This window comes from Delphinapterus leucas, chromosome 17 (assembly GCF_059928025.1).
Source record: "Delphinapterus leucas isolate spDelLeu-1000000601 "Yukka" chromosome 17, BTC_Dleu_Yukka2, whole genome shotgun sequence".
NCBI lineage: Eukaryota > Metazoa > Chordata > Mammalia > Artiodactyla > Monodontidae > Delphinapterus > Delphinapterus leucas.
Window position 1 is genome coordinate 62,316,802 of NC_143145.1, and position 26,309 is coordinate 62,343,110.

Genomic DNA, 26,309 nt, shown 5'->3' on the forward strand with positions numbered 1-26,309 from the left:
AAACCTATAGGGAGAGAGATGGAGTATCTAGGTATTTTTTGTTTTATTTTTTTTTTAATTGAAGTTTTTAAAATTGATTTACAGTGTTAGTTTCAGGTATACAGCAACGTGATTCAGTTATACATACATATATACCTGTTCTTTTTTTTTTGTGGTATGCGGGCCTCTCACTGTTGTGGCCTCTCCCGTTGCGGAGCACAGGCTCCTGACGCGCAGGCTCAGCGGCCATGGCTCACAGGCCCAGCCGCTCCGCGGCATGTGGGATCTTCCCGGACCGGGGCACGAACCCGTGTCCCCTGCATCGGCAGGCAGACTCAACCACTGCGCCACCAGGGAAGCCCTATACCTGTTCTTTTTCAGATTCTTTTTCCTTATAGGTTATTACAAAATATTGAGTATAGTTTCCTGTACTATACAGTAAGCCCTTGTTGGTTATCTATTTTATATATAGTAGTGTGTTTATGTTAATTCCAAACTCTAGTTTTAACGTTCATTCCTTTTCTCTCGGGGACTTTCTTTCTCTTAGTTAACTGAAATTACTCCCAAGAAACATTTCCTGTGTTATCTAAGAGGAGATGTTAGATCAAGGCTAGGTCCCCCATGATTCCACTAAAGACTCTGCTATTGAGTTGGTGTTGGTCCCAGGTTGTAGACTCAGGAATGCAGGGCAGTGTCTTTTCAGAGAGCGGGGAGTTCCTAGCTCCACTTTGTTTTGCACGTTCACCAGAGCTGCACATCACAAGCCAAAAGTGCTGAGGAAAAGCATGGGATGACTGCTTCAAAGGCAATGATAATTTAGTTAAATGACAAGGTAGATCCCCAAGCTTGAAACTTCCACAGCAGGCAGCTGGTCTGTTGAGGAAGAATGAAATTTTATATACCTAGACTTTGCCTTCTTCAGTGGTAAGATATTTAATTTTTACAGTGTGATCACGTACTGATACTTACATCCCAGTAGCATTTTTAAAAGAGGACCTAATAAACCTTAGTAGTCATTGACCGAATGCCTGCAATGGGGATCAGAAATAAGGAACTGGTAAAATAATCAAGTGATATATTGGAGCCTAGACACACTGGTCCATGATGAAGTTTTCAGCCTAATGGGCAGTCTTTTGTGTAGCTGCTACATTTTTTGGTGTTAGAATGGCTTTTCTTTTATGAAATCATCGTGATAGATGACAGGGTGTTTTTCATCTTTAAACTGTGGACAACTTAGTGACCTCTTGTTAGTTTTCAACTTTTTAAAATATCGTGAGGTCTTGAAATCCCAAAATTTGTAAACTAAAGGAAAGAACTCCCCTAAAAGTCAAGAGACTTGGATTCTTCCATTTTGTTGATTGCATACCCTTGGCTTATAAGAACCTCCGCTTTGTCACCTGTTTTTACAGATGTCTTAGGCAGTTGGACCAGTTGAGCTCTTAAAATCCCTTCCAGCATGGAACGTCAAGAAACATCAGGATTCCTTATTAAATACTGTCTTGTTTCAGGAGAAATCAGCCTTTACCTTACGGTTCAGGCCTATAAATTAAAAGATAAATCCAATTAAACTCTAAAACATTTTATGATTGAATACTTCAGCATAATGCATTATTATAATTATTCCTTGCAAATTTCATATGTATTATTAGAAGCCTACAATTTGGAATGTTAACAGTATTTCCAGGTTTTATTTGGTTTCTAAATATGGATCCATTTCTCAAAGAAGCAAATGGTTATGCCAGTTAAAGAACACAAATTTCACAACAGTCAAAATCAGTTGTTTTCGATGGGTGATTATTGTCATCCCTACCACAAAACCCCATTCCACTTAGGAAACATTTGGAAATGTCTAGGAGGAGGCAGTTTTGGTTGTGCAAAATAGTCCAGCACAAGGAGGAATTCTCTTGCCCCAAATACCAGCCCACCCTCACTGAGGAACATTGGTTGCTTTCATATTTATGACGAAATGGTAGAATAACAGCTGAATACAATTTGATTATGAAATTAACGGCACAAAATACTGAGCATAAAGGGTAGTTTATTGTCAGGCAAGCCTTGCTGTGAATCAGAACACGGATGCAGTCTTTTGAGACATTTCATTTTTTAGCTTAACATAACGTAAAACTGTGCTTTCCATGTTCCAGTCAGTCCTGGATATATTTGGCTGATAGTTTGAAGAAATAAAATCTTCCTGCAGCCTTCAGTTATTAAAATAGAACCAACCACCCACTCATTTTATTACATTCTGTGGAATGTTTTTGAATGACAGTCTAAGTATTTTAATTGGTCTCCCGCTGATTTATAACCCCTTGTTTTCTGTTTCACATTTTATATCTCAAAATTACAAGTTACAGTGCCATTTTTATACTGTACCATTTAAACAGAGCGAACAGCATTTTTTAGAAAGAAAAAGTTTCATTCAGAAACCCAAGGGTCATTCATTTGCATTGTCTGTATTTTGTGGTGCTGGTGCTTCTTGGCTGTCCCAGCTGATTATCTCTGGCTGCTATTCACGTAGGTTCTCCATGTGTGTTGGGGGTTAGGGGAAAGACAGCTGGATCCTCTCTACATCCGGGAAGTAAGATATGTCACTCATTTCCCGGTTTTGAATGCAGACTTGCTCAGTTCTGTGTTCACCCTCTGCAGTTCTGTCCCCATGCGGTGCTTCATGTGCCATACGTTTATGCCGTGGTTCCTCACTTCTGTTTTCATAAACTTGCATCAAAAAAGTTCCTTAGAATTCTACTCATTGGGCCATAGAAACCAGGCAGGGAAAATAATCCTAAAAATTTCCCTCCAACCCTAAGCCTTAGTTACAGTTTCATCATTTTACATATTTACCATCAGTGGTTCACTTATTCAAAACTTATTCACATCCACTTGTTGGTTTTTACCCAGACACAGTTTTGTGTGTGTCTAAACAGAAGCAGAATCTGTAATTAACTCTGCATTTGTTTGCAAAGACCTTGGTAGTTTTAGTGTTTGAGTTCCTTGGTCTAGGAGCTGTTGTTTCAGGTTCATAGGTTTCTCCCCGAGAATAAGGGAGACAGGTTGGGAAATTAAAATTACTTTTTATACTCAGCCATAAAAAAGAATGAAATAATGCCATTTGCAGCAACATGTGTGGACCTAGAGATTATCCTACAAGTGAAGTAAGTCAGACAAAGACAGATATCATATGATATTACTTATATGTGGAATCTAAAAAAATGATACAAATGAACTTATTTACAAAAGGGAAATAGACTCACAGACAGAAGACAAAGGGGAGAGAAGGGGGAGGGATAAATTAGGAGTTTGGGATTAACAGATAGATACACACTACTATATATAAAATAGATAAACAACAGGACTTACTGTATAGCACAGGGATCTATATTCAGTATCTTGTAATAACCTATAATGGAAAAGAATTTGAAAAATAATATATATATACACACACACATATATGTATATATACATATGTATAACTGTACATAGTTTGCTGTACACCTGAAACATTGTAAATCAACTGTACTTCAATTTTTTTAATGCAAAAAAAAAATAACTTTTTAGTTTTTTTCAGTGTGATATCTTGCTGCCCCAAAGAGTTGATTTGTCTCCTGAAGAGTTTTTTTTTTATATATAAATTTATTTTATTTATTTATTTATTTGGCTGTGTTGGGTCTTCGTTTCTGTGCGAGGGCTTTCTCTAGTTGCGGCGAGCGGGGGCCACTCTTCATCGCGGTGCGCGGGCCTCTCACTATCGCAGCCTCTCTTGTTGCGGAGCACAGGCTCCAGACGCGCAGGCTCAGTAGTTGTGGCTCACGGGCCCAGTTGCTCCGCGGCATGTTGGATCTTCCCAGACCAGGGCTCGAACCTATGTCCCTTGCATTGGCAGGCAGATTCTCAACCAGTGCGCCACCAGGGAAGCCCCTGAAGAGTATTTTTATATTGGGTGGTTGTCTTTTTTGTGGGCTGTTTCCTAGAAAAATTTTTGAAATGTTGAGCTACAAAATGAACAACAGTTTTCTTTGATAGTTAACTTGATCTAATATTTTTCTTACATAATTATCATTAGAATCAAACTTTGAATGATTACTGTATGGATATATTTTTTAATAAGGCCAATACAATGGAATAAACTCAAGTTTCTGCCCTAAAATTACCTGTATTCTGAAGAAAGAGATCAGCCAGGCACCCCCCCACAAAAAAAAAAGATCAAAACAGTATTAAGATTTCCTTAGCAGCAACACATTCCTCTTCCTCTGTGTACACATCTTGTCTATTTGTATTTGCACTGACTAGTTCCTCTCATTTTTGTAACTTTGTTACCTCTGTTTTGTCCAATTGATGTCAATGTTCTTATTATTTATACCATGTATCAATTTTAGATGTTGTCCATGTAATCCTATCCATTTGTAGCAATTATGATGTCTCTGTAACATTCTTTGAAATTCTTCTATTTCTTTGTTTATATTATATACCATCAAGTACATCCAGCCAGTAGTAACTAGTCACTTACCCTTCTTCCACTGATTAAGAGATGATGCCACATTGTCTTAGTTAACCAGTTGTTTCTTTCCGGCCAAATCAAATCAAATAACTCTTCTCAGTTTTCACCGTGGCACATAGAAGGCATTCGATAAAAAGAATGAACGAAACCTCCTTAATTTATCATGGTATTCTGTGTTTTTGATGATCCGCATTTATTGTTCTTTTCCTCTTACTCATACATTTAATTGTGCTTTTTATTATCATGCAGTGCACAGTCATTTTAAACAATTTGTGAGTATAGATAAGCAGAAGAAAGACAACCAAAAAACCCAAAACACGCTTAATGCAATGATTTGATGATAACTACTATTAACACCTTTCTATGTATAATTCTACTCACTCCTTTATATTTGCACATATATAAAACATATTTATTCCAAATAATGGTTTTGTGGCACAGAATATTTTGAACTTTTAAAAAATATAATGAATACACTGCAGACATATTTCGTAAGTATTTATATTCATCTATAGCATAATTTTAATAGGTGAATTATATCATATTTGTATACTTTTTTATTCAACCAATACCTGGTCATTTTGGTTTGTTTCCATTTATTTCTTATTACAAATAGCACTGTAGTTAACTCAGTTATCTATTGCTGCATAAAACATTACTCTAAAACCTATTGGTTTAAGAGAACCCACAGTTTCTGTGGGTCAAGAATCTGGGCGTGGCTTAGCTGAGCCCTCTGCTTCAGGATGTCTTACAAGTCTGCAATTAAGGTGTTATTAGAACTGAGTCTTATCTGAAGGCTCAACCAAGGACACATGCACTTCTAAGCTCATGTGATTGTTGCACAGTTCACTTCCTCAAAGGCTGCTGGACTGAAAACCTCAGTTCCTAGCTGGCTGCGGGCTGGAGGTGGTTCTCAGTTCCTTGCCGTATGGGTCTTCCCAGCATGCCACTTTGCTTTAGCAAAGCCAGCAAGAGGAATCCTTCTTTACCCTGGACGTGTTAAAATGATAGCATGCACTTACTGTGCTGGGGAGAGTGAGAGCAAGACAGAAGTCACAATCTTACGTAGCCTAATCAAAGAAGCGACATCCCATCCCCTTTGCCGCATTCTCTTTGTTAGAAGCAAGTCACTAGTGCAGCCTTGCACTCAAGGGAAAGAAAGGTATTTTACAAGGGTGTGAATACCAGGAGGCAGAGATCATTGGGATTCATCTTAGAGCATCCCAGCCACGTTAACTATTCTGTAGCTAAGTCTTGTGCATGTTCTTTCATACTTCCAAATGATAAACTCAAGAAAAAGTATTCCTGAGTAAAAGCTGTGCATACGTTGGGAAGGTTTTGATGTCTGTTGCCAGATGGCTTTGTAAATGCTGTTCAGGCTCACATCCCCAGCAGCAATTGCACTCCCCAAAAACCTGAGCGGTTCTCCCTAGTGACAATCTTTATCAATCTAATAAGTGAAAATGGGACTACCCAGAATTACTCCCCTTGACTTTCATGGTGTTGAACTTTCCAGTAGTCCCACCCACTGACCCTCTCCTTTCTGTCTCTTTTCTTTAACTCTTCTTTCTACTCCCCCGCCCCCCCCGCCCCCATTAGAGGTGCCCCGAGGCTCATCTGCTCCAGTCATTCAGCAGATATTTGAGGGCCGACAATGTGCTGTGCCTGTAGAAAGCTCACGCACTCATGGGACAGGGAGCCCCCACTGAGAGCAGATTCCCAAGCACAAGTCCAGCCTGGCCCTTCTCCTGGGCTCTGCTCCTATTATTCCGACCACCTACAGCTGTGCCTGCCTGGATGTTCTGGACATACCTTAGACTTAACCTCTCCAACTAAGTGCATCACTTCCTTGGTCCTTCCTCCCCATGAAACCTGCTTCCCTTCCTGGCCTGTCCCCTGCTTCCTTGCTGACAGGGCTGCCACCATTCTTCCAGCCCAGGTAACTGCACACAGAAGACAGCAGCGGGGTGGAGGTGGGGGGAGCCTCAGCAGATTCTCCCTGCAAAGAGTAAGGAAGTGTTTTGAGGTTTAGGTAGGAGTCCCTCTTGGGGTAGCGGAGTTCAGTGAGCTATGTAGGCCTGTGAATCAGTCTGCTAATAAGACAGTAATGGGCTCCTGTGGCTGAGGTTTAGTGGTCACCTCCCCACTAAGAACGCCCATGGGTGAGCCACCAAGCGCCCTATCATTTCCTGCCCCGGGGTAGCCTTCACCTCTGATAACATCTTAATTCCATTTCACCTGTATATATTGGGCAGAGCAATCGTTTTTCACTCTCCATGAGCTGTAAGATCTCATGCATTTACCAAACCAGCTCCACTCCAACCTGTAATTCTTTGCTGGAGTGCCCACTTTTCCCTTCCCACCCTCAACCTCATACAGCATCTTTAAATACTGTGTGCGCTCTGTTCCTTCATTCACCCTCCCTCCCCGCTGAGACAGGGTCCTTGCAATGTACAGTTTCTTTTTCCCTTTTCACAGGGTTCTCTCAACCTGGATTTTTGGTTCCCTCTTTCTTAGTTGTCTGCAGCTCCTTCAATGGCTCTTTTCATTTTGTTCCTCCCCCTTTTCCTTTGGTGTCCCCAGCATCCTCCAGTGATCTTGGTTCCGTGCCCCCAAAGGTTCTTTTCTCCAGGTTACCCACTCTGCCTAGTTTGCCCCCGCTCAAGTCATTCCACCTGGGACGCTGCTCTTCCTGCTACTGTATGTCTGCACTGGCCCTAATCCATTATGCTCCTTGCCCTACTATTGTTGTCACCTGGTCACTTCCTTGCCCAGAATTTTCCATTTCCTACCACTGTGTTTTTTTTGTTTTTTTGGGTTTTTTTTGCGGTACGCGGGCCTCTCACTGTTGTGGCCTCTGCCGTCGTGGAGCACAGGCTCCGGACGCGCAGGCTCAGCGGCCATGGCTCACGGGCCCAGCCGCTCCGCGGCATGTGGGATCTTCCCGGACCGGGGCATGAACCCGCGTCCCCCACATCGGCAGGCGGACTCCCAACCACTGCGCCACCAGGGAGGCCCCTTACCACTGTTTTTAAAAATGTCTATGAACTGGTCCCATCTTACATATGTATGTATCATATGTATTTTTTATTTCCCAGAACTTTCTAATACACTCTCTCCACTGTTCATCGCTGTTTTTTGCCCTTGGTCATTCCTTCCTCCATCCCTTTTCTATTTCCCCTTCTAGAATACTCATCTTCCTTCTCCCCACTGATCTATTGTGCTGCCCATCCCCAAGGCCCAGCTCAAGGCCCATCCCCTAACACTCCAGCCCAGGGAATCTCAACCCTAACTGACATCAGAATCACCTGAGGTGTTTTTTTAAATAATATTTTACCTGGACTGGGTCCTGGAACAGTTGAAACCTGAACTCTTGTGTGGGATGCAGGCATCTTTGTTTTTGGTCTACATCCCCCCCCAGGTGATGCTGATGCATGCTCAGGAATGAGAACAGCAGCTTCCAGCTGATACAACATGCTGGCAGTGCTATGGTATTTATACGCAGCTCCACGCAGCCCCACACTGATTTTTTTCCCCACCTCGTTTACCTTTATTCTCCGACCAGATGCTGAAGTGCCTACTTGTCAGTAAATATCTGTTGATCGACATGTTGATTTTAACATACAGATAACACATTTGTGAATATCTACCCTTCCTCTGAGTATTTCTTCTCAACCACGTTTGTTGAGTCTAATAATCTTTATCCCCATCAAACAGAAGCACAACCTTGGGAGAACGGCAGAAGCTTGGAGGACACTTCATTTTATTCGTCCAGCATTAATTGTTGAACCTGAAGCCCAGGGCTTGGTTTTGGTTATTATATACGATCTTTGTAGTGTTCTTGGTGTTTGCCATCTTTAACAATCAATTTAATTTAGCCCGTTACAGTACTTCATCTAAATTTACAGTATATTCTATCTTTGTTGATACGCCAATCTAAGTATGATAACTAAAATTAGACGTGATAATAAATAGCTAGTTCCTGTCCCACCAAGAGCCTGACGCAGTTTCGCTGAGACCCTCTCAGAAGCACGTGTTGATAGACACACAGTGTAACTCCCCACAAAGTTAGGCCAGTTTTTAATTATCTCTTCACTTTAAAACACTCATCAAAAATGCTGTGAAACACAGCATTTTCTTTCACAGACTCATTCTGGTTTCTCCCTAATGAGTGTTTTTGGAGTATGTTTACTGATGTTTTCTCTTGGGTTTAGCATCGTGTCATTGTATAGGAAAAGCTCAATAACTGAAACTAATTACTGCACACATAACAGTATTTCATTTTACTTGAAATACACAGCATTTCACTGTGTAATGCTTTGGCACACATCATCCCTCAAACAATGACAATTTTAATTTTAAAATATTCTTAATGGAAACAGTACATTACTTACAGGAGCACATATTTATTCAAACTCAGCCAGCAGTATTTCAGAGTAGAGGTCCTCAGGAGATCTGCTGTGAGAACAGTTGGGTAGTGGTTAGTCTATTAGCTGTTTTCAAGTGGGTATTTTTAAATTACTTGAGGGTGCTCGGCATTAGCTTTATAGTTAAAATTGGTTTGGCAACGTGCAGTAGAAATCTCACTAAGAGTGGCTTAAACAAATTAGTTTTTTCCCCCTTTCATGTAATAAGACATCTTAAAGAACCACTACATGGTTTATACAATAGCTCAGGATGTCATAGGAGACCCTTGCTTCTTGACGTCACTCTCCACCTTCCTTCATAGGTGGCTATCATCCTCCTAGACTCAAGATCCTTTCTGTAGTTTCCGACACTGAACTTTTTTCCAGGCAGAGACAAGAGGAAAGGCAGAGAGCAAAAGGTGAAAAGTTGAGCTTGCTCTTTTAAACAACTTTCCCTGAATTTCCCTTCCCTGAAGGCTACCCTGTGCCTTCCAATTACATCTCATTGGACAGAATCGTCACTTGGCCACTTCCACAGCCTGGGAAATGTAATTTTTTTAGCTGAAAACATTGCCATCTCAAATAAGCCAAACATCCTGGTAGTAAGAAAGAAGGGCAGACTGATTATAGAATTGGTAGCTGGCAGTGTCTTTCTTCGATTTCATTGATTATTTTAATTTTTCTATCATAATTTGTTGCTAAAAGTTATGAACTTTATCATCTTAGAAGAGTTATTAACTCAAGGCTGGCATTTGCTAGATTTTTATAAATTATAAATGAGTTGGGTTCAACTGAGTAGCGTTTTACTCTATTGGTTTTCCTTTTTTCTATGTTTATAAAAGTATCCAAATACTTTAATCGTTCCAACGAACGCTTTTTAAAAATCATGTCAACTGCATTTGTACATAATTCTGATTATCGTCATGCATGGAATTTTATTAATAAAAATAAAATGTATCATAAATTCATAGTGCCTGGTGTTTTGATTTTGAGATTTGCAAATATTCTTGAAATCCCTGCTAATATGGGAAAATAGGAACCTGCTGAATCATTATGGCTACAATACGGCAAAGAAACTGTTTCTCTCCTTTCAACAGAGTGGGCATTTTTAGATGGAAATATATTGTAGTTAAGATTTTATAAAAGATCATTTTTTAAAGAAATAAATTTCTTTATATTTTTTTTTCTTCTCTCTTTACAACATACTGGTGGTACCCATGGGCCATTTTCAGTCGCAAGCTCCATTATGGCCCTTGGACCCCAGAAATTGGAAAGATGGAGAGTGGAACTGAGTTTGTCACCACAAAATATACTGGGAAGGGATGAACACGCGGCAATAAAAATTTGCCTTGCTGTTAAAAAAATTTAAAAAGAAGGAAAATTAGATGAGTCAGCCATTCTCACTGACTCAGTTGAAGTACTTTTTTTTCTTTTTTCATTTAAATTCCTGACGACTTCATCCTGCATAGTTCATAAGAACATAGGTACCTGTGTAAATACAGTTACCCTCTACATGATGCCATGTCCGTGTTTATTGAAAGCTTACCTTAGGAAGATCTTTCATCTCCTGTTGTAGGGTTTGTGTTATTCTTTTCCTGAATTGGAACATCTGGATTGCTAGTGATGTGTTGGTGACATGATTAGATCTTTATCACTTACTTAAGGAGAGTGAAAGTGTATGTGTGTGCCTGCACCTACACGTGCTCCCATGTGCATAATTTTTGAGGAGAAGGAGAGGTAAAGAGAAAAAAAAACCTGGCAGCATTTCTGGAAAAGGTGTTCAGAATTACCTGATTTCCTTGGATGCTCTCCCAGAAGCTTCTCATCAGATGAACTAGCACACAGCATACAGCAGATGTAAAATAACGCTTGAAATCTTTTCTCTGCGTGAGGTTATTGCAATGGTTCAAATATTTGCTGTAATCTTAGCAATTAAAGTACATACTATCCACCTCTACTTCAGTCACACTTGTTCAATAAAAACAAGCCTCTTCTGTTCTTTAGCATATTTTACTTCCATATTTAACAACTAAAGGAGACTTACTAAAATATGGGGGGGGGGTTTGTATAATAATAATCAGGAGTTTTATTTATTCATTTCTTGATAATAAATCTCAATCTTTGGGGATTAGATTTTAGTCTTAGAATTTAACACCATTTTTATAAAAGCAGCTCTTATTTTAAGACTCATGGCTCTCAGTGAGTCCAGTTTATGCCCAGTACAAGAATCTCCACCATAACATCCAGGACAAGCTAATGGTGATCCAGCCTCTGAGCACATCTATTTATACAGAGTTTATGACTTTCAAGCTCATTCCTTTTTAAAATAACGTTCTGATTTGTACATATTTTTTCTTAATGTTAACTTCAAATTGTCTTCCATAAAAAGCTTAATGGTTGGTTCTGGTTCTGTCCTATGGAGCTACCCCCAAATGATCTCTCTTTTATGCAACACTTATTCAGATATTTGAATGCAACTATTATATCTTTCTAAATATTTTCTTCTCCAGACTGAAAATCCCCATGGGTGTTTGAAGCAAGGGAGGAGTAGTGTGTAGCAGGGCATTTTTTCAAGTAAAGGCCAGTAGGCTTCAGGCAGACACAGAAGCTGAATCTCTTTAGAGTTGACCGGGTAATTGCATGGGACACAGCACCTAGGCAGCTCACAAGAGAAGGCGGTTTAAATGCAGATGCCACATTTATAGATATGTCTGTATACATGAGTGAGTAGACACACATATATTTCCTTCTTCTGTCAGCTGAGATGGCCGAGAGGCAACAACACTCCTGCAGCAGCAAGCACACCCCGCACTCGGATCTTGGTTTTCAATACTGTTCTCTCCTAAAAGGAACAGACGATTGGAAAAATGACCAATGCTAGGACTGAGGCAAGAAATATACCAGATGAGCCTGGAGCCTCTCATCATGCAAGAAGGTAAGAAGTAAAAAGGAAACAAACAAAAAACCACATTGCTAGGTACACGTTGAAGAGCCCAGATGCAACAGAACGCACTTCCAACGTCCAAAGCGGGGCTTCCCTGGTGGCGCAGTGGTTGAGAGTCCACACGGGTTCGTGCCCCGGTCCGGGAAGATCCCACGTGCTGCGGAGCGGCTGGGCCCGTGAGCCTTGGCCGCTGAGCCTGCGCGTCCGGAGCCTGTGCTCCGCAACAGGAGAGGCCACAACAGTGAGAGGCCTGCGTACTGCAAAAAAAAAAAAAAAAAAGAAAGAAAAAAACAAAGCGGAAACAATTTAAACAACAAAATAAAGCAGAGTCGGATGATAACCCAAAGTATTGGATAAATATCCATGAGCCTATATATATATAGAAATAATTTGATAAATAAATTACAGGGGAGAAATTAAACAAATCTCTTGGCAGAAGAATTCCAAAGAATTTGTGTAACTACTCCCACCTCGAGGACATAGAGCATAATATACTCTAACATTCCTTCCGTATAAACTGCTTAGAAGGTGACTTCCTTGTAAACAGTACAGTATAGAAAGGAGGAAAAAGAGGTAATTGGTGGAGAAGACTAACAAATACAGTTCAGCCAGCTTATCAAGGTCATCATCAACAGTGATAAGTCATGTTATGCATATTGTACACTTGATATGATGTGACGAAAACGGCATTTTATACTTCTGTGGTCTTCTTCCCCCAAACCAATAACCCCAGTATAATCATGCAAAAAACATCATACAGATCCCAAGTGAGGACATTCTATAACGTACTTGACCTGTATGCCTCAAAACTGCAAGGTCACCAAGAACAAGGAAAGTCTGAGAAACTATCACAGCCAAGGGGAGCCTAAGGAGATGAGACTGTATTTAGTGTTGGTATCCTGGATAGGATCCAGAAAAGAGAAAGGACATTAGACAAACTAAGGAAATCTGAATAAGAATTATGGACTTCAGTAAATAATAATGTATCGATACTAGTTTATGAATTGTTTCAAAAGTATCTTACTAATGTAAGTAGTTAGTAATAGGGGAAACTGGATGAGGGGGTTTAGAGGAGCTCTGTACTATCTTTTCAGTTTTTCTGTAAATCTCAAATTGTTCTAAAAGGTAAAGTTTACTTAAAAAAATATTAAAAGATTCCTAGGAGAAAACCTGGAAGATCTTAGGTATGGTGAAGCCTTTTTAGATACAACATCAAAGGCATAGTATGTGAAAGAGATCATTGATAAGCTGGAACCTCATTAAAACTGAAAACTTCTGCTCTGTGAAAGACAGTGACAAGAGAATGAGAAGACAAGCCACAGACTGGGAGAAAATATTTGCAAAAGGCACATCTGATAAAGGGCTTTTATCCAAAATATACAAAGAACCCTTAAAACTCAATAGTAAGAAAACAAACAACCCGATTTAAAAATGGACAAAAGACCTTAGCTGACCCCTCACTAAAGAAGATATATAGATGGAAAATAAGCATATGAAAAGATATTCAACGTCATACATCATTGGGAAATTGCAAATTAAAACAACAATAAGATACCACTACACATCTATTAGAATGGCCAAAATCTGGGACACTGGCGACACCAAATGCTGGCGGGGTGTGGAGCAACAGGAACTCTCGTTCATTGCTGGGAATGCAAACTGATACAGCCACTTCAAAGACAGTTTAGCAGTTTCTTACAGAACTAAACATACTCTTACCATATGATGCAGCAAACACACTCCTTGGTATTTACCCAAAGAAGTTAAAAACTTGTGTTCACCCCAAAACATGCACACAGATGTTTATAGCAGCTTTATTCATAATTTCCAAAACTTGGAAGCAACCAAGATGTCGTTCAGTAGGTGAATGGATAAATTGGGATTCATCCAGACAATGGAATATTATTCAGCACTAAAAAGAAATGAGCTCTCAAGCCATGACAAGACATGGAGGAACCTGAAATGCATGTTACTAAGTGAAAGAAGCCATTCTGAAAGGAATCACACATACTATGTGATTCTGACTATAGGACATTCTGGAAAAGGCAAAACTGTGGAGACAGTAAGAAGATCAGTGGTCTCCAAGAGTAAGGGAAGGATGAATAAGCAAAGCACGGAGGATTTTTAGAACAAATCTGTACTGTATGATACTACAAGGGTGCATACGGGTCATCATGCAGTTGTGAAAACCCATAAGGAATGTACAACACCAAGTGTGAACCTTAATATAAATTGTGGACTTTGGGTGATAATGATGTGTCAGTGTAGGTTCATCGATTGTAACAAATGTACCACTGTAACAGGGGATGCCAATAGTGGGTGAGGTTGTCCATGTGGTAGGATGTGGGGTGGAGGGTATATGGGAACTTTCTGTGCTTTCCACTTGGTTTTGCTGTGAGCCTAAAACCATTCTAAAAAATAAAGTTTATTCATTTTTCAAATAAGCAATGTATTACATTCTCTCCTGGTAGGCAAGCTGAATCAAGGTCATATCATCCCCGGCTTAACCAGGTTGCTAGAACATGGAATAAGGACAAGAAGAGACTTACGTTGTATGATTTAAATTGTGAAATGACTTCAAACCCCAATAATAGAATGTTCTCATAGTTCTCTGATGGACAGGCCTTCTCTCCCTGTGCAGTGCAGGATGGGCAAGACGAGTGTCTGCTTCTGTGGCTCACTTTTGCTGCTGCCTCCTGGTAGACAGCCACACCTCTGCTGGAGCACACGTTATGTTCTACCTTGTACCTTCAGGTCTGCTTTCCAGGAGCCAAATGTATAGACTTTATGCATTTATGGCTTTGACCCATTATGCTTTGATTGTGTAGTTTAACTTTCAAAATGTGATGTTTCTTTTGTTTCCAAATATTTCCAAGTGCTTCCTCAAAAGCACTGCTGACAACTCCAACCCCTTCAAATATTCTCAATGAAATATATTTTTCAGTTTCTCTCTTACCCTATTCTTCCTCCTTTGTTTACACTCCCATTACTAAATACCTTTCCTACTATTTTATTTTAATGTTCCTTTTAAAACCTAATGCCCAGCATTGCCAAAGGACTCTACATGTCATCTGATTACTTCAGCGTACAGTGGACCCTTGTATTCATCTGGACATTGTAATTGCATTAATGCAGCCAAAAATTATATTAAGTACTTGAGCAGCCCCATCTCACTAGCTCTTGTTGAGACTGTAGTTAAAAACATCCCTGAGGCCTTTATCCTGTGAACTGGTGCATCACACAGCTGCTCATAAAGTCTCTCCTCCAACTTGTGCTTTTATAATCAAATCTCTTTAAATGTAAATGCAGACAATTACATTTGTCCTAGTTAAATTTCATCTTATTATTTTGAGCCGGGAGTTTCAGCCTGTTGAGATCTTACTGAATCTTCGTTCGGTCATGGATTTCTGTTATGTTTACTTGATTCTGTCTACAACCCATATAGAGGAAGTTTGCAAAGAAATCTATGCAGCCGGGCTAACTCAAAGCCAGAGGAACAGAGAGGAGACAGCAGTGATGATTGCCCAGGAAGGGAGAAGGCAATCTGCCTTCTCTAACAAAGTAGCAATTCTCTAATATTTTTAGTGGCAGGTTACAATTCGACATTGTGAAATATATTGAAAGTCGTTTGTTGCTAATTGCATTTAACAAATTGAAATTTATAAAGGACTTAAAAATTAGAGTGAACTTGGGACCATCTCTGTCATCCCTCCTACTCCCTTGCATTCTCCAAGACATTCTTCAATGGGAGAGAAAGGTGGAATGAAACCATTGGAAAACAAGCTTTCTCATGTAGGCTCCAGCCTGTACGCTGGGTTTGCCCATCACTGCTCCAGCACAATGGCCCTCAGTCTATTTTGAAGTCCATGGCACGCCTGGAGGATCATGTTCGCACGAGTGACACCCTTTCTCAGTGTGATTGCACATCACGGCTGCTGCTTTAGCATAGGTTGCCAACATGCTGGGGATGATCCTGGTGCATCAGATGTTCACCTCTCCTCTCTCTCCTGCTGCTTCGTGACATGCCACTGGCTAGAAAAATCTCAGCTCTAACATTTAAAGCAGCAATTTGTCAACTACGGCATGTTAAAGCTGGGATTGGCAAACTGTGGTCCGTGGACCAAATCTGGCTCACCACCGGTTTTCGTAGATTGTTAAATGGTTGAGGGGGAAAAAATATTAAAGAATAATATTTCATGACACATGAACATTATATGAAATTCAAATTTCAGTGTGCATAATAAAATTCGATTGGAATGCAGCCCCTCTCATTTGTTATATATTGTCAGTGGCTGCTTTTGAACCACAATAGCAGATTCAGGTACTTGCAACAGAGACTTTATGGCCCATAAATGCTAAAATATTTACTATCTGGCCCTTCATAGAAAAAGTTTGCTGACTTCTATGTTAAAGGATCATTTGCGTCAGACTCACATGGGATGCTTTTGAAACTGTATTCCTGAGCCCACCCCTGACCAAAGGGATCAGAATCTGGACATATGGGGTCCAAGAATGCGCCTTTAAAGCAAGCTCATGTATTGCACAGCTAGACGAACACTAAGGCAAAAGTAATGATAATGAACTAGGATATGGGGAAGGAAGAGATTCTGCCCTGCTTTTTCTGCCCAACTTACTGTCTTATCCTATGGGCCATATTTTTTTCTACAAACTGTGTAAATCATATTGGTCAGTTTTTAAGCACTTCTCAAAATCAGCTCTCTTCCAGACTTTTCTATCTTATAGTAGGAATGCTTTTATTCATTTCCTAGGGCCGCCCTACAAATGACCACAAATCAGATGACTGAAAACTACAGAAATATATTCTCTCACAGTTCTAGAGGCCAGAGTTCCAAATATCCAGCAGAGCTGTGTTGCCTCTGGGGGGCCTCAGGGGAGAGTCCATCCTTTGCCTCTAACGGAGTCCGGTGGCTGTTGGCATTCCTTGACTTGTGGCCTCATCACTCCAATCTCTGCCTTCATGGCCACCTTGCCTCCTCTTCTTCTCTACATCTTTTCTCTCTGTCTCAAATCTTCCCCTGCCTTGCTCTTATAAGGGCACTTATTGTTGGGTATACGGCCCACACAGATAATCCAAGATGATCTCATCTCAAGATCCCCAACTTAATTGCATCTACAAAGACATTTTTTTCCAAATAAGGTCAGGGATTAGGACATGGATGTATTTTGTGGGGACGCCACCATTCAACCCAGTACAGGTGCCATTGTCCCCCCCTCCCCCCAACAACCATTCAGTTTCCAAGTCTTGAAGATTCCATCCCGCCTTCTCCAGTACCATTATGATTCCATTCTGTCAACAGGAATTCCTGACTTCAAAGTATATAATGGTGTCCTACTGTTTGCAAAATTCCAGATACGTTTCTGAGCCTGGAATTAGGAGCTTTCTGCAGTCATGTTGCCAGCGGTATTTTCCATTTCCTTCTCCCTCTTTTTCCCTACGTGTCCCTTAACTTCCAGCCACACTGTGCTATTTGCTGTCACCCTCCCTGCTCCTGCCCTCTTCCTGAACTCACCCACACTGTTCCTTCCTCCTAGAAGACTGGGAGACTGGCTCTTCTTCCATCATCATCACCACCCTTGCATCGCCTAAGACCTAAGCATCTTTTAAAGTCGATTTGAGGTCCTGATTCCCCATGGGAGCGTCACTGCTCCTTCGCACTGGATGTGAATCTCAGAGCCTTCTGCACCTTTTATAGTATTTACCTTATCCCACCTTATGTCATAATGTCTGTGCTTGCATTGTCATGGCTTTAGATGTAAACTTCCTCTAGATTAAACTCCTTAGGTCAGGGACTGTGAGAGACAGTATTACTCAGTGGTTAAGAGCTAGGGCTCTGAGTCAGACTGTGTGATAGACCTCCAGTCATTTACCGCCATGTATCCTTGGGCAGGTTTTTTAAGGTCTCCTTGCTATAGTTTTTTCATCATAAATGGGGATAATAATAATAACTCCTTCCTGGGATTATTGTAAGGATTAAATGAGAAAATGCATTGTAGAGTACCTGGAATACAGTAAGCATGCAAAATTTAGCTGTCATTATTGTCTTATCTCTATTTCCTGATGCTAATACAAGGACTTCTCTAAGTAGGTACTGAATAAATGCTTATAGAGTTTAACTGATAAAATTCAAACCTGAGACCAGAAACAGTGACCTGAGTTCTTCTGTTTGAACCCCATCTCTAGGTATGACATGTCTTTAGCAAGAACCAACATAGATAAACCAACTTTCTGTCTTTTGCTGGACATGAGTATTCTTGAAATTCTGTTATGATGTTCTTTTTGATGCTCTTTCTTTTCAGTAAATGGATAGTTGGTGGTTAAATATGGTTTTCAATTTTTAGTGATTTCTATCATACAGCCTAGTTTGTAGCCAAACAACAAATAGCCTGAAGTAACCAAAGGGTAGAGACTTTCATTTTTATGAAGTTCTTTGATGGGAGCAAGTGCCTGGGAAAAGGAAAGGAACTGTGGGCCTATGATACCTGCCAGTTACTAGTAATGTACAGATTTCTTTTCAGCCTTGTAGTGATACTCATAAGGAAGAGTGCCCTTGTAGCAAATCCCACTAAATATGGCCCTCGAATACTGCACTTGCTTCATGATTCATGATCTAACAAGCTCTTCTGTAGGAAGGGGGTTCCAGGTAGAGGACACTCCTGGTGGCTGCAGGGGGTGCCCAGCTCTGGCAAACCCTGGGGCCGGATGAGTTGAGAAGGTGGCTGGTCTTTAAGACTTTTAGCCTAGTGGATGACCATGGTTATAAAGAGGATTTAAAATGTGTTTTTCACAACATCAGTTCTGGGTGTCATGGTCGGAAGTAGTAAAGGAATGTGGGCAGAGCTGTGGCTTAGAACCAAATTTTGAACACATTTTGGAGGAGTTGCTCTGATTATAGAACTTGGCAATACAGTTGGATTGCCAAGGTCAATCTGCCCCAATACGAGACTGCAGTTTATAAAGAAGGGACCTGATTAAGCTGATACTGGGTTCTGGTGTTGGGCTTTCTGGTTTCACAGGATTTTGCTCTTTGAAAGTTCTCTGGAATTTTACTGAACAATCCTATTGCAGGCCCTTTTAGATATTATTAAACTTCTTTCAGACATACATAAATTCCCCAACAAATGGATTGTCCTTATTTATGAATCATTTATTATGGAATTCAGTGTATGTTTTTCCCATGGAAGCAAAGTTATTAAGGTCACTTCAAAGGATAATAAAAAAAAAAACAATGTAGCCAAAATGTAATACATTGGCAATAAAATGTATCCTTAAAAACATACTATTTGTCAGTCTTTCCCCGCCCTACCTATCCACATGGAGGATCTTACCACTTGGCAGGAATCTCACCCCTCAGAAACCAGGGAAGAATAGACAAGTAGATAATTTTCAGCTTTCTCTCCAACTCTCTCCTTGTACTGGGATTTGGAAAGTCTGTTGGTTGAAAACTAAAGCTGTCGAGATTTTAGGGACAATGTCCCTAAAATAGTAGCTTCGTTTGCACAGTTTGTGCCCAGGTCTGGTATATGGCGTTTCTCATTCAACCTGGAAACTCTGTGCCTAATGAATAATTATTATATTGATTTTAGAAATAATAACTAATACACATGTAGCACTTACTCTACACCAAGCATGGTTCCAAACACTTTACATATGTTGATTCATTTAGTCTCTACAACTCTATGAGATTTGTTATCACCATTTTCTGGATATGGGAAACCAAAGCACTAGAGAAGTTAAGAAAGATGCTAAGATCAAACAGCTAACAAAACCAGATCCAGGATTCCAACTGAGGCCATCCATCCCCACTGTCCAAGCTCTAGACACTGTCTGACTATCACTCATTCCTCTATGGCAACCTTAGATGCATTTTTCTAGTTACTGCTATACTCTGCATATAACACTCTGACCTCAGGAAATGAGCTGTACACATGTTCCGTTCCCAGGGATGCCCCACTGCCCTCCACTGCATTACCTGGAGCTGCCATTGGCCTTTGCATTGCCCTGCCCCTTGTTTGTACTTGACTGGTGATGTTGCCCCTTCCCCAGAGCCGCTGCTTTTGCCATGGACTTTCCAAAACTCCAGCTTCTCCTTTTGTCCCTCGTCCATGTCCATTTTCCTCCCCTCCAGGCCTGTGTCATGCAGGTGATGATGTGGTGTCCCCTAGCCCTTCTGATACCCAAAGCTGGACCAGTTTAATACCACTTATTCAAAGAAAGCAAAACAGCACAAAGAGCTAAGAAGATGAACTTTCCTACTTTTTTTTTTTTTGGCTCTACCGTGCAGCATGCAGGATCTTAGTTCCCCGACCAGGGATCAAACCCATGTCCCCTGCATTGGGAGCACAAAGTCTTAACCACTGGACCACCAGGGAAGTCCTGAACTTTCCTACTCTTGATGCTGGTAAGGAAAGAAAAACGGGTTTAACCAGAGGAATATGTAGGGTGAGAATGTAGGGAGGGATTTGTGAGAGTCAACAGGAAACTTAGTTTTTTTCAATGACATAAAGCTTCAAAGAACTGAAGCTTTATTAAATCTCATTTCACTTCATTTCTTATAGTGCAGTCTTCTCAGTACTTGTCTTAGTGAGCTGAGGAGTGATTTTTGTGAGATACGTAGGAAAGCGTGGAAGCAGAACCTGTGTGAAGCCCTCATGCCCTGAGTAACAGCCTCTTGTGATGACGTTGATGCTTTGTGTTTGTTGGAAGGGAAAACATGGCTTGTACATGATCTTTTTAAGGTAGAAAAAATGGTGACGTAAGGAAGAGAGGTGTTGTGGCTTGTGTGGGATTCTGGGGCAGCAGTGCTGACAGGAGAGGTAGGGCTGGGGTAGAGCAGGGATGGGGGTAGAGATGGCCGTGTGCCAGGCAGCTGCTAACACTTGTTTTGTCAGCAGCTTGACTTACACCCTGGGCATTGTCTATAAGTACGTACATCTGATTATAGACACAAAGTAATACGAAATACTTCCTGTTTTCTCAGTGCATGCATTACTTTTATTTTAAAAGTTCTTTGAAAAAAGATGTGCTGGATTGTGGCTAAAATAGACATATGAAGTGTATCCAAAATTAAACATTTAAACAAAAAAATACAAGAATTTATTCCATCAAAGGAGAGTTGTAAATTAAAATACTGGTATGGTTATTAAGTAATTGTAATTCCTGGCTTTCAGAAAGGCTGCTTTTGTTCAAAATGTTTTTGGAATTCTTTTAGAAGCATCTTTTCTCAGTGTCTTTAAGAGAGAAGAACGATCACTATCATATTCATATTTAATATTGTTTTAGAAAATTTTGGTCACATAGATAATATGTATATGAGAAAGAAGAGATAAAATTATTATTATTGTAAACAGATATTTTGATTGCATACCTAGAAAAATTTAAATAATAAGAAATTAATAGAAGTAATTCTAGAGTTTAGTAAAGTACCTGCAAATAAGACAAATAAAAAGAAGAAAGCAGTCGCCCTCTAGTTAGAGGGTGACTCCAGTTTATAACTAGTAAGAAAATATAACTTTAAAAAATTCTCAATAGCCAAATAATGTAACTAATGTTACAAAATAATACTACTAAGTATGGGACCTATATGAAGAATTTTAAAAAATTTTGAGTTACAAAAGAAGATGTAGAAGAAGACTTTTAAATTATATAAAAATATCCATTCTTCATAAATTTGTTGTTAAGAGTCAGTGCAGTTTTCTCTGGACTACTTCAAAATTTTATTTATATAATTACAGTAGGATCCAAATTCCAATAGGATTTTGAAGGTAGAATTGCACATGAAGAGAGGAAGAGATGAGACTGGAGCTTAGAATAATTCCAAAATTTATTAAAAATAATACTCAAGTGAGGAAATTGTCAGAGAAATCCAAAGTTTAAAATATTCTGTGAAACAGCTGGCCTGGACCTTTAAAAAATGTCATGTCATGAAAGTTAAAGAGAGAGAGAGAGAGAGAGATGGAGAGAAAGAGTGAGAGAGAGAAGAAGGTAGAAGAGGAGAGGAGAAGGGAGGGAGGGGGAAAAGAGTGAGGCAAAGAGAGAAAGAGAAGAAAGATGGTCAGAGGACCTGTATTAAAAGAGATTAAAGAGACATGACATCAACTAAACGTAATGGATGATTCTTGGTCGGATTTTTTTTAAGCTATAAAGTTACCTGTGGATGAATTGAGGGAATTTAAATATTGACTGTGTAGTGGATAATAATATTGAATATAATAATGTATTGTGGTTATAAAGAGATGTATACTGAAATATTTAGAGATGAGGTGTCATGATGTCTCCAGGTTACTTTCAAAGAGTTCAGAAAAATAAAAAGTATATTTACATGTACTGTTGTATACAAATATGTAGAGAGAAAATAAAATGTGACAAAATGTTATTAATTGTTGAATCCAGATAAAGGGTATACAGGTGTTCATTGTAGCCTTCTTTCAACTTCTCTGTAGATTTGAAATTGTTCAAAATAAAATGTTGGGGAGGGTGGAGACTAACACACATGAGAGAGAATATTAGGGAAAATTCTTAAACATTAGTGATGAGGGCTCCTAGCCCTGTCAGATTCTATATTCATTGAACAAGTAGTCAGTGACTGCATGCTATGTTCTGTATTGCTGCAGTAGTTAAAACAGTAATGGCTCAAGGTTAAATAGGGATCAGTGGGCCGAAATAGACAGGCAGAGGACTTGGCAGAACTAAGAATTTCTCACATGATAAATCAAGAATGAAGGGCAGGATTATTCATGAAATCATAGTGAGATAAATTCTTAGCAATTTTCAAAAAACACCCCATCAGCTTTGCCCTTCCATTCAAAACAAACACTTAACTAGATTATATTGGATAGAAAGTTTAAAACATACATAAATATAAACAGAAAAAGAAGAGCAGAATTATAGTGAATGACATTCTAAGCCTAGAATAAACTGAACAAATCACAAAGAAAAGAATCAGAAATTTTAACTTTATAGAAATGAAAACCTTATTACATTAAGAAATATTAAAGACTGATTTGAAAAACAATTTTCAGGTTAATATTTTAAGTATTATAAAGAATTCATTCAAATCGATTTAATATAATCCCCAAATCCGAGGAGATGAATGGCAAAGGCCAACCACAGATATTACACAGAAGAAATAAAACTAGTAAACAACTGCCAACTCAAGCATTGCAAATTAAGCAATTAATATTTCAACTCTAAAGTCACTTTCTGTTTTTCAATAACAGTGACTTGCTGGAAAGGATGCAGACAAGCTCCTCTTCTCTTAACATTGTTGGTGGTGTTACAAAGCCATTCAAGTCTGTTGGGAAATAATTTAGCAGTTCTTATGAGTCATAAGAATCATCATACCATCAGTTCAGTAATACTGTTTCATGGGCTCTAGCTTAAGAAAGTAATCCAAAATAGTGGGTAAGGTGAAAACTATGTACAAAAACTTGCCACTCATATTATTATTTATAAAAGTGAAATGTTGCAAGTGAGTTAAACGTTTAGCAATAATGGACTATTTAATGAATTATGATACACTGCCCAAAGGAATATTGTGCAGCTATTAAAAATAATGATTATACAGATTGCATGAAAAAATTATTTTGAAATGTGAAGTTTTAAAATGTTGAAAAATTGTATGTATAATACAAATGATATTTTTAAAGCCAACTTTATGAACTGCTCTTTATCATTAAGATAAATCTTCATTCACCTTACCAAAGTTTTTACCCTAAAGGTATATCTTTTTTCCCCAATCAAGGAAGAAAAATAATTCAATGAAATCTCCCACGTAAGTCATTTATCTATATATTAGAGCAAATTTTTATCACTTGCCATTTCACGCTAGAATTGTCCAGAAAGATAAGTGTTTAAACAACTATATTTTACTGTTGCTCTTGCTGTATAATTTTCTCATTTTTCCACCCTATCATTTTTACCACACTCTGAGTAAATCAACAAGCAGACTGAGGGAAGATATTCCCAGAGAATGATATATTTGGAATATTCCACTAAATAAGGGTTACTATTCTAACATTTTTGCCTACCATAGATTTGGCCCCATCTGTGTACAGACTACACAGGTCTACCTATACAGCTGAGTATAGTCTCTACCAAGCTACTCTGTAAACTGAAAAATAACTTGTTGAAAACAACTTTATGATTTTTTTGCCTTCAAGCTCTTTTTGTTGCTTCTCAGGTGCCACTACTATACATTTAGAAAGGCAGACTGATAGAACACCCAAATCATTAGCATCCATGCTTTTATCTAACTGTAGGCAGAGAAGTTTATATTCTAATTTAAAAACTATTCTATGTCATGTAACTAGAGAATGAAGCAAAGATCACAAAACCCAAAATCTTCTCTACAGATATTATCAGTAAATTCTTTGCAGTTAATCTAAGAAAAATCATGTTTTTATAAGCAAAATATTTGATGCTTCATAATTATGGCAAGAATATCAACTGATTTGTTGGGATCCAGTGGTGGCTTTTTTTGTTTTTATTTTTTGGGGGTTTTTGTTTTGTTTTGTTTTTTATCCCTAAGGTGACAAAGTGGTTAGAAAAAAAAAAAAAATAGCTGAGTGGGAGACCAGCTTTCCAGAAGATGGGGTAAATATACTTTTGCCTATTTCTTCTCCTAAGAACAGCTAAAACTTCTGGACATTTTATATAAAACTAACATAAAGGTGAACAATGGAGAGAAGGCAGACTGGCTAGAGACCTCAGGACCAGAGGAATAATAGGGGTGAATTCCCTGGGTTTTCTTTTTGCTTCATATACCCCAGACTTGCTGCTGAAGAAGCTGGCAAACAGGAGATGCCAACGGCACAGACAAAAAAAGTTCTAGCAAACAACAAAAAAGCCTGCTCTCTCTTAGCCCAAAGACAGGAAAGGGACAACCTAGGAAGACAGAAAACTTTTAGACAATAACCATTCTACTTCAGCCGAACACCACAGAAAAAACTGTGGGCCCAACCCCACCCACACCAACACAAGGACAGTGGGAAGTCTAGACCTCCACCCTCGTGAAGCTATGAGGGCCCCACCGGGGTGTTCCAGAGAAGACCAAGTAGGGGGCCTAAATTTTCATCCCACTGGGCAGCAATGACCCCCCGCAGTGGAGCCCAAGTGGAGAACTGAAACTCCCACCCCCAACCAGCAGGAGCCTCCACCTCAGATGTCAACAGACCATTTGGGGGACCTTGACTTCTGCCTCCACTTTGCAGTAACCAGACAGGACCTCCCCACTTCCCTCGCCAGAGGCATGTCAAGGAAAGCCAGTTAAAACAGGAGGGTTAAATGACATCCAGAGTTTCATCACACAATACAAAAATGTCCAGGTTTCAATTGAAAATCACGCATACTACAAAAAAAACAAGATCTCAAACTGAATGAAAAAGGCAATCAGTAGAGGCTAACACCAAGGCAACAGAGATGTTAGGATTATCTGACAAAGATTTAAAAGCAGTCATGATAAAAATGATTCAGTGAAAAATTATGAACATGCTTGAAACAAAAGAAAAATAGAAAGCCTCAGCAAAGACATAGAAGATATAAAAAAGAACCAAGTGGAAATTTCAGAGCTGAAAAATACAATAACCTAAATAAAAAGCTCAGTGTATGGACAGAAGAGCAGACTGGAGGGGTCAGAGGAAAGAATTAGTGAACTGGGAAATAGAACAATAGAAATTACTGAGCCTGAACAACAGAGCGGAAATAGGCTAAAAAGAAATGAACAGAGCCTCAGAGACCTATGGTCCTATAGGAAAAGATCTAGCATTTGTGTCATCAGATCACTGGAAGGAGAGAAGAGGGAGAGGCTGAATAATGGCTGAAAACCATTACTGGCAAGAGACTTAGCCCTACAGCTTTAAGATACTCACCGAACCTCAAATAGAATAAATCTAAAAAAATCCATGCCAAATGTATTAGTTAAGGTTCTCTCTCCCTCCCTCCCTCCCTCCCTCTCTCCGCCTCTCTCTCCCTCCCTCCCTCTCTCCGCTTCTCTCTCTCTCTCTCTCTCTCTCTCTCTCTCTCCCTCTCTCACACACACACACACACACACACACACACATCCTATTGGTTCTGTCCACCTTGCAGATTTTGGACTTGACAATGTCCACAATAATGTAAGCCAATTCCTTAAAATAAATCTCTCTCTCTCTCTTTCTCAGAGATACAGAACTAATAGAATGTGTGTGCATTTATATATATATTTTTTTACATATATGTGTGTTATATATACAAGTATATATAACACAAATATATATGTGTAACCTATATGCATGTATATATATGTGTGTATTATATATATAATACACACATATATACACATACAAATATATATGTATATATAATACACACACATAGAGAGAATACATACACACATACACCCATACACACACATCCTGTTGGTTCTGTCTCTTGGAGAGATTTATTTTAAGGAGTTAGCTCACATGACTGTGGAGGCTGACAGGTCCA

At 39.3% G+C, this 26,309-nt stretch overlaps 1 protein-coding gene across 4 annotated transcripts in view; it reads left to right on the plus strand.

The window, feature by feature from the left end:
- The window catches only part of ZNF704 (zinc finger protein 704), a 218,385-nt gene that overhangs the window by 73,833 nt on the left and 118,243 nt on the right, over window positions 1-26,309 (plus strand). Inside the window, exon 3 of one of the 4 annotated variants that reach the window (XM_089899015.1) lies at window positions 23,587-23,616. The exons of the other annotated variants lie outside the window; for them this stretch is intronic. Coding sequence (XP_089755141.1) covers window positions 23,587-23,616 — 30 coding nt within the window. The remainder of the gene's footprint in view (window positions 1-23,586; window positions 23,617-26,309) is intronic. 4 annotated transcript variants of the gene reach the window in all.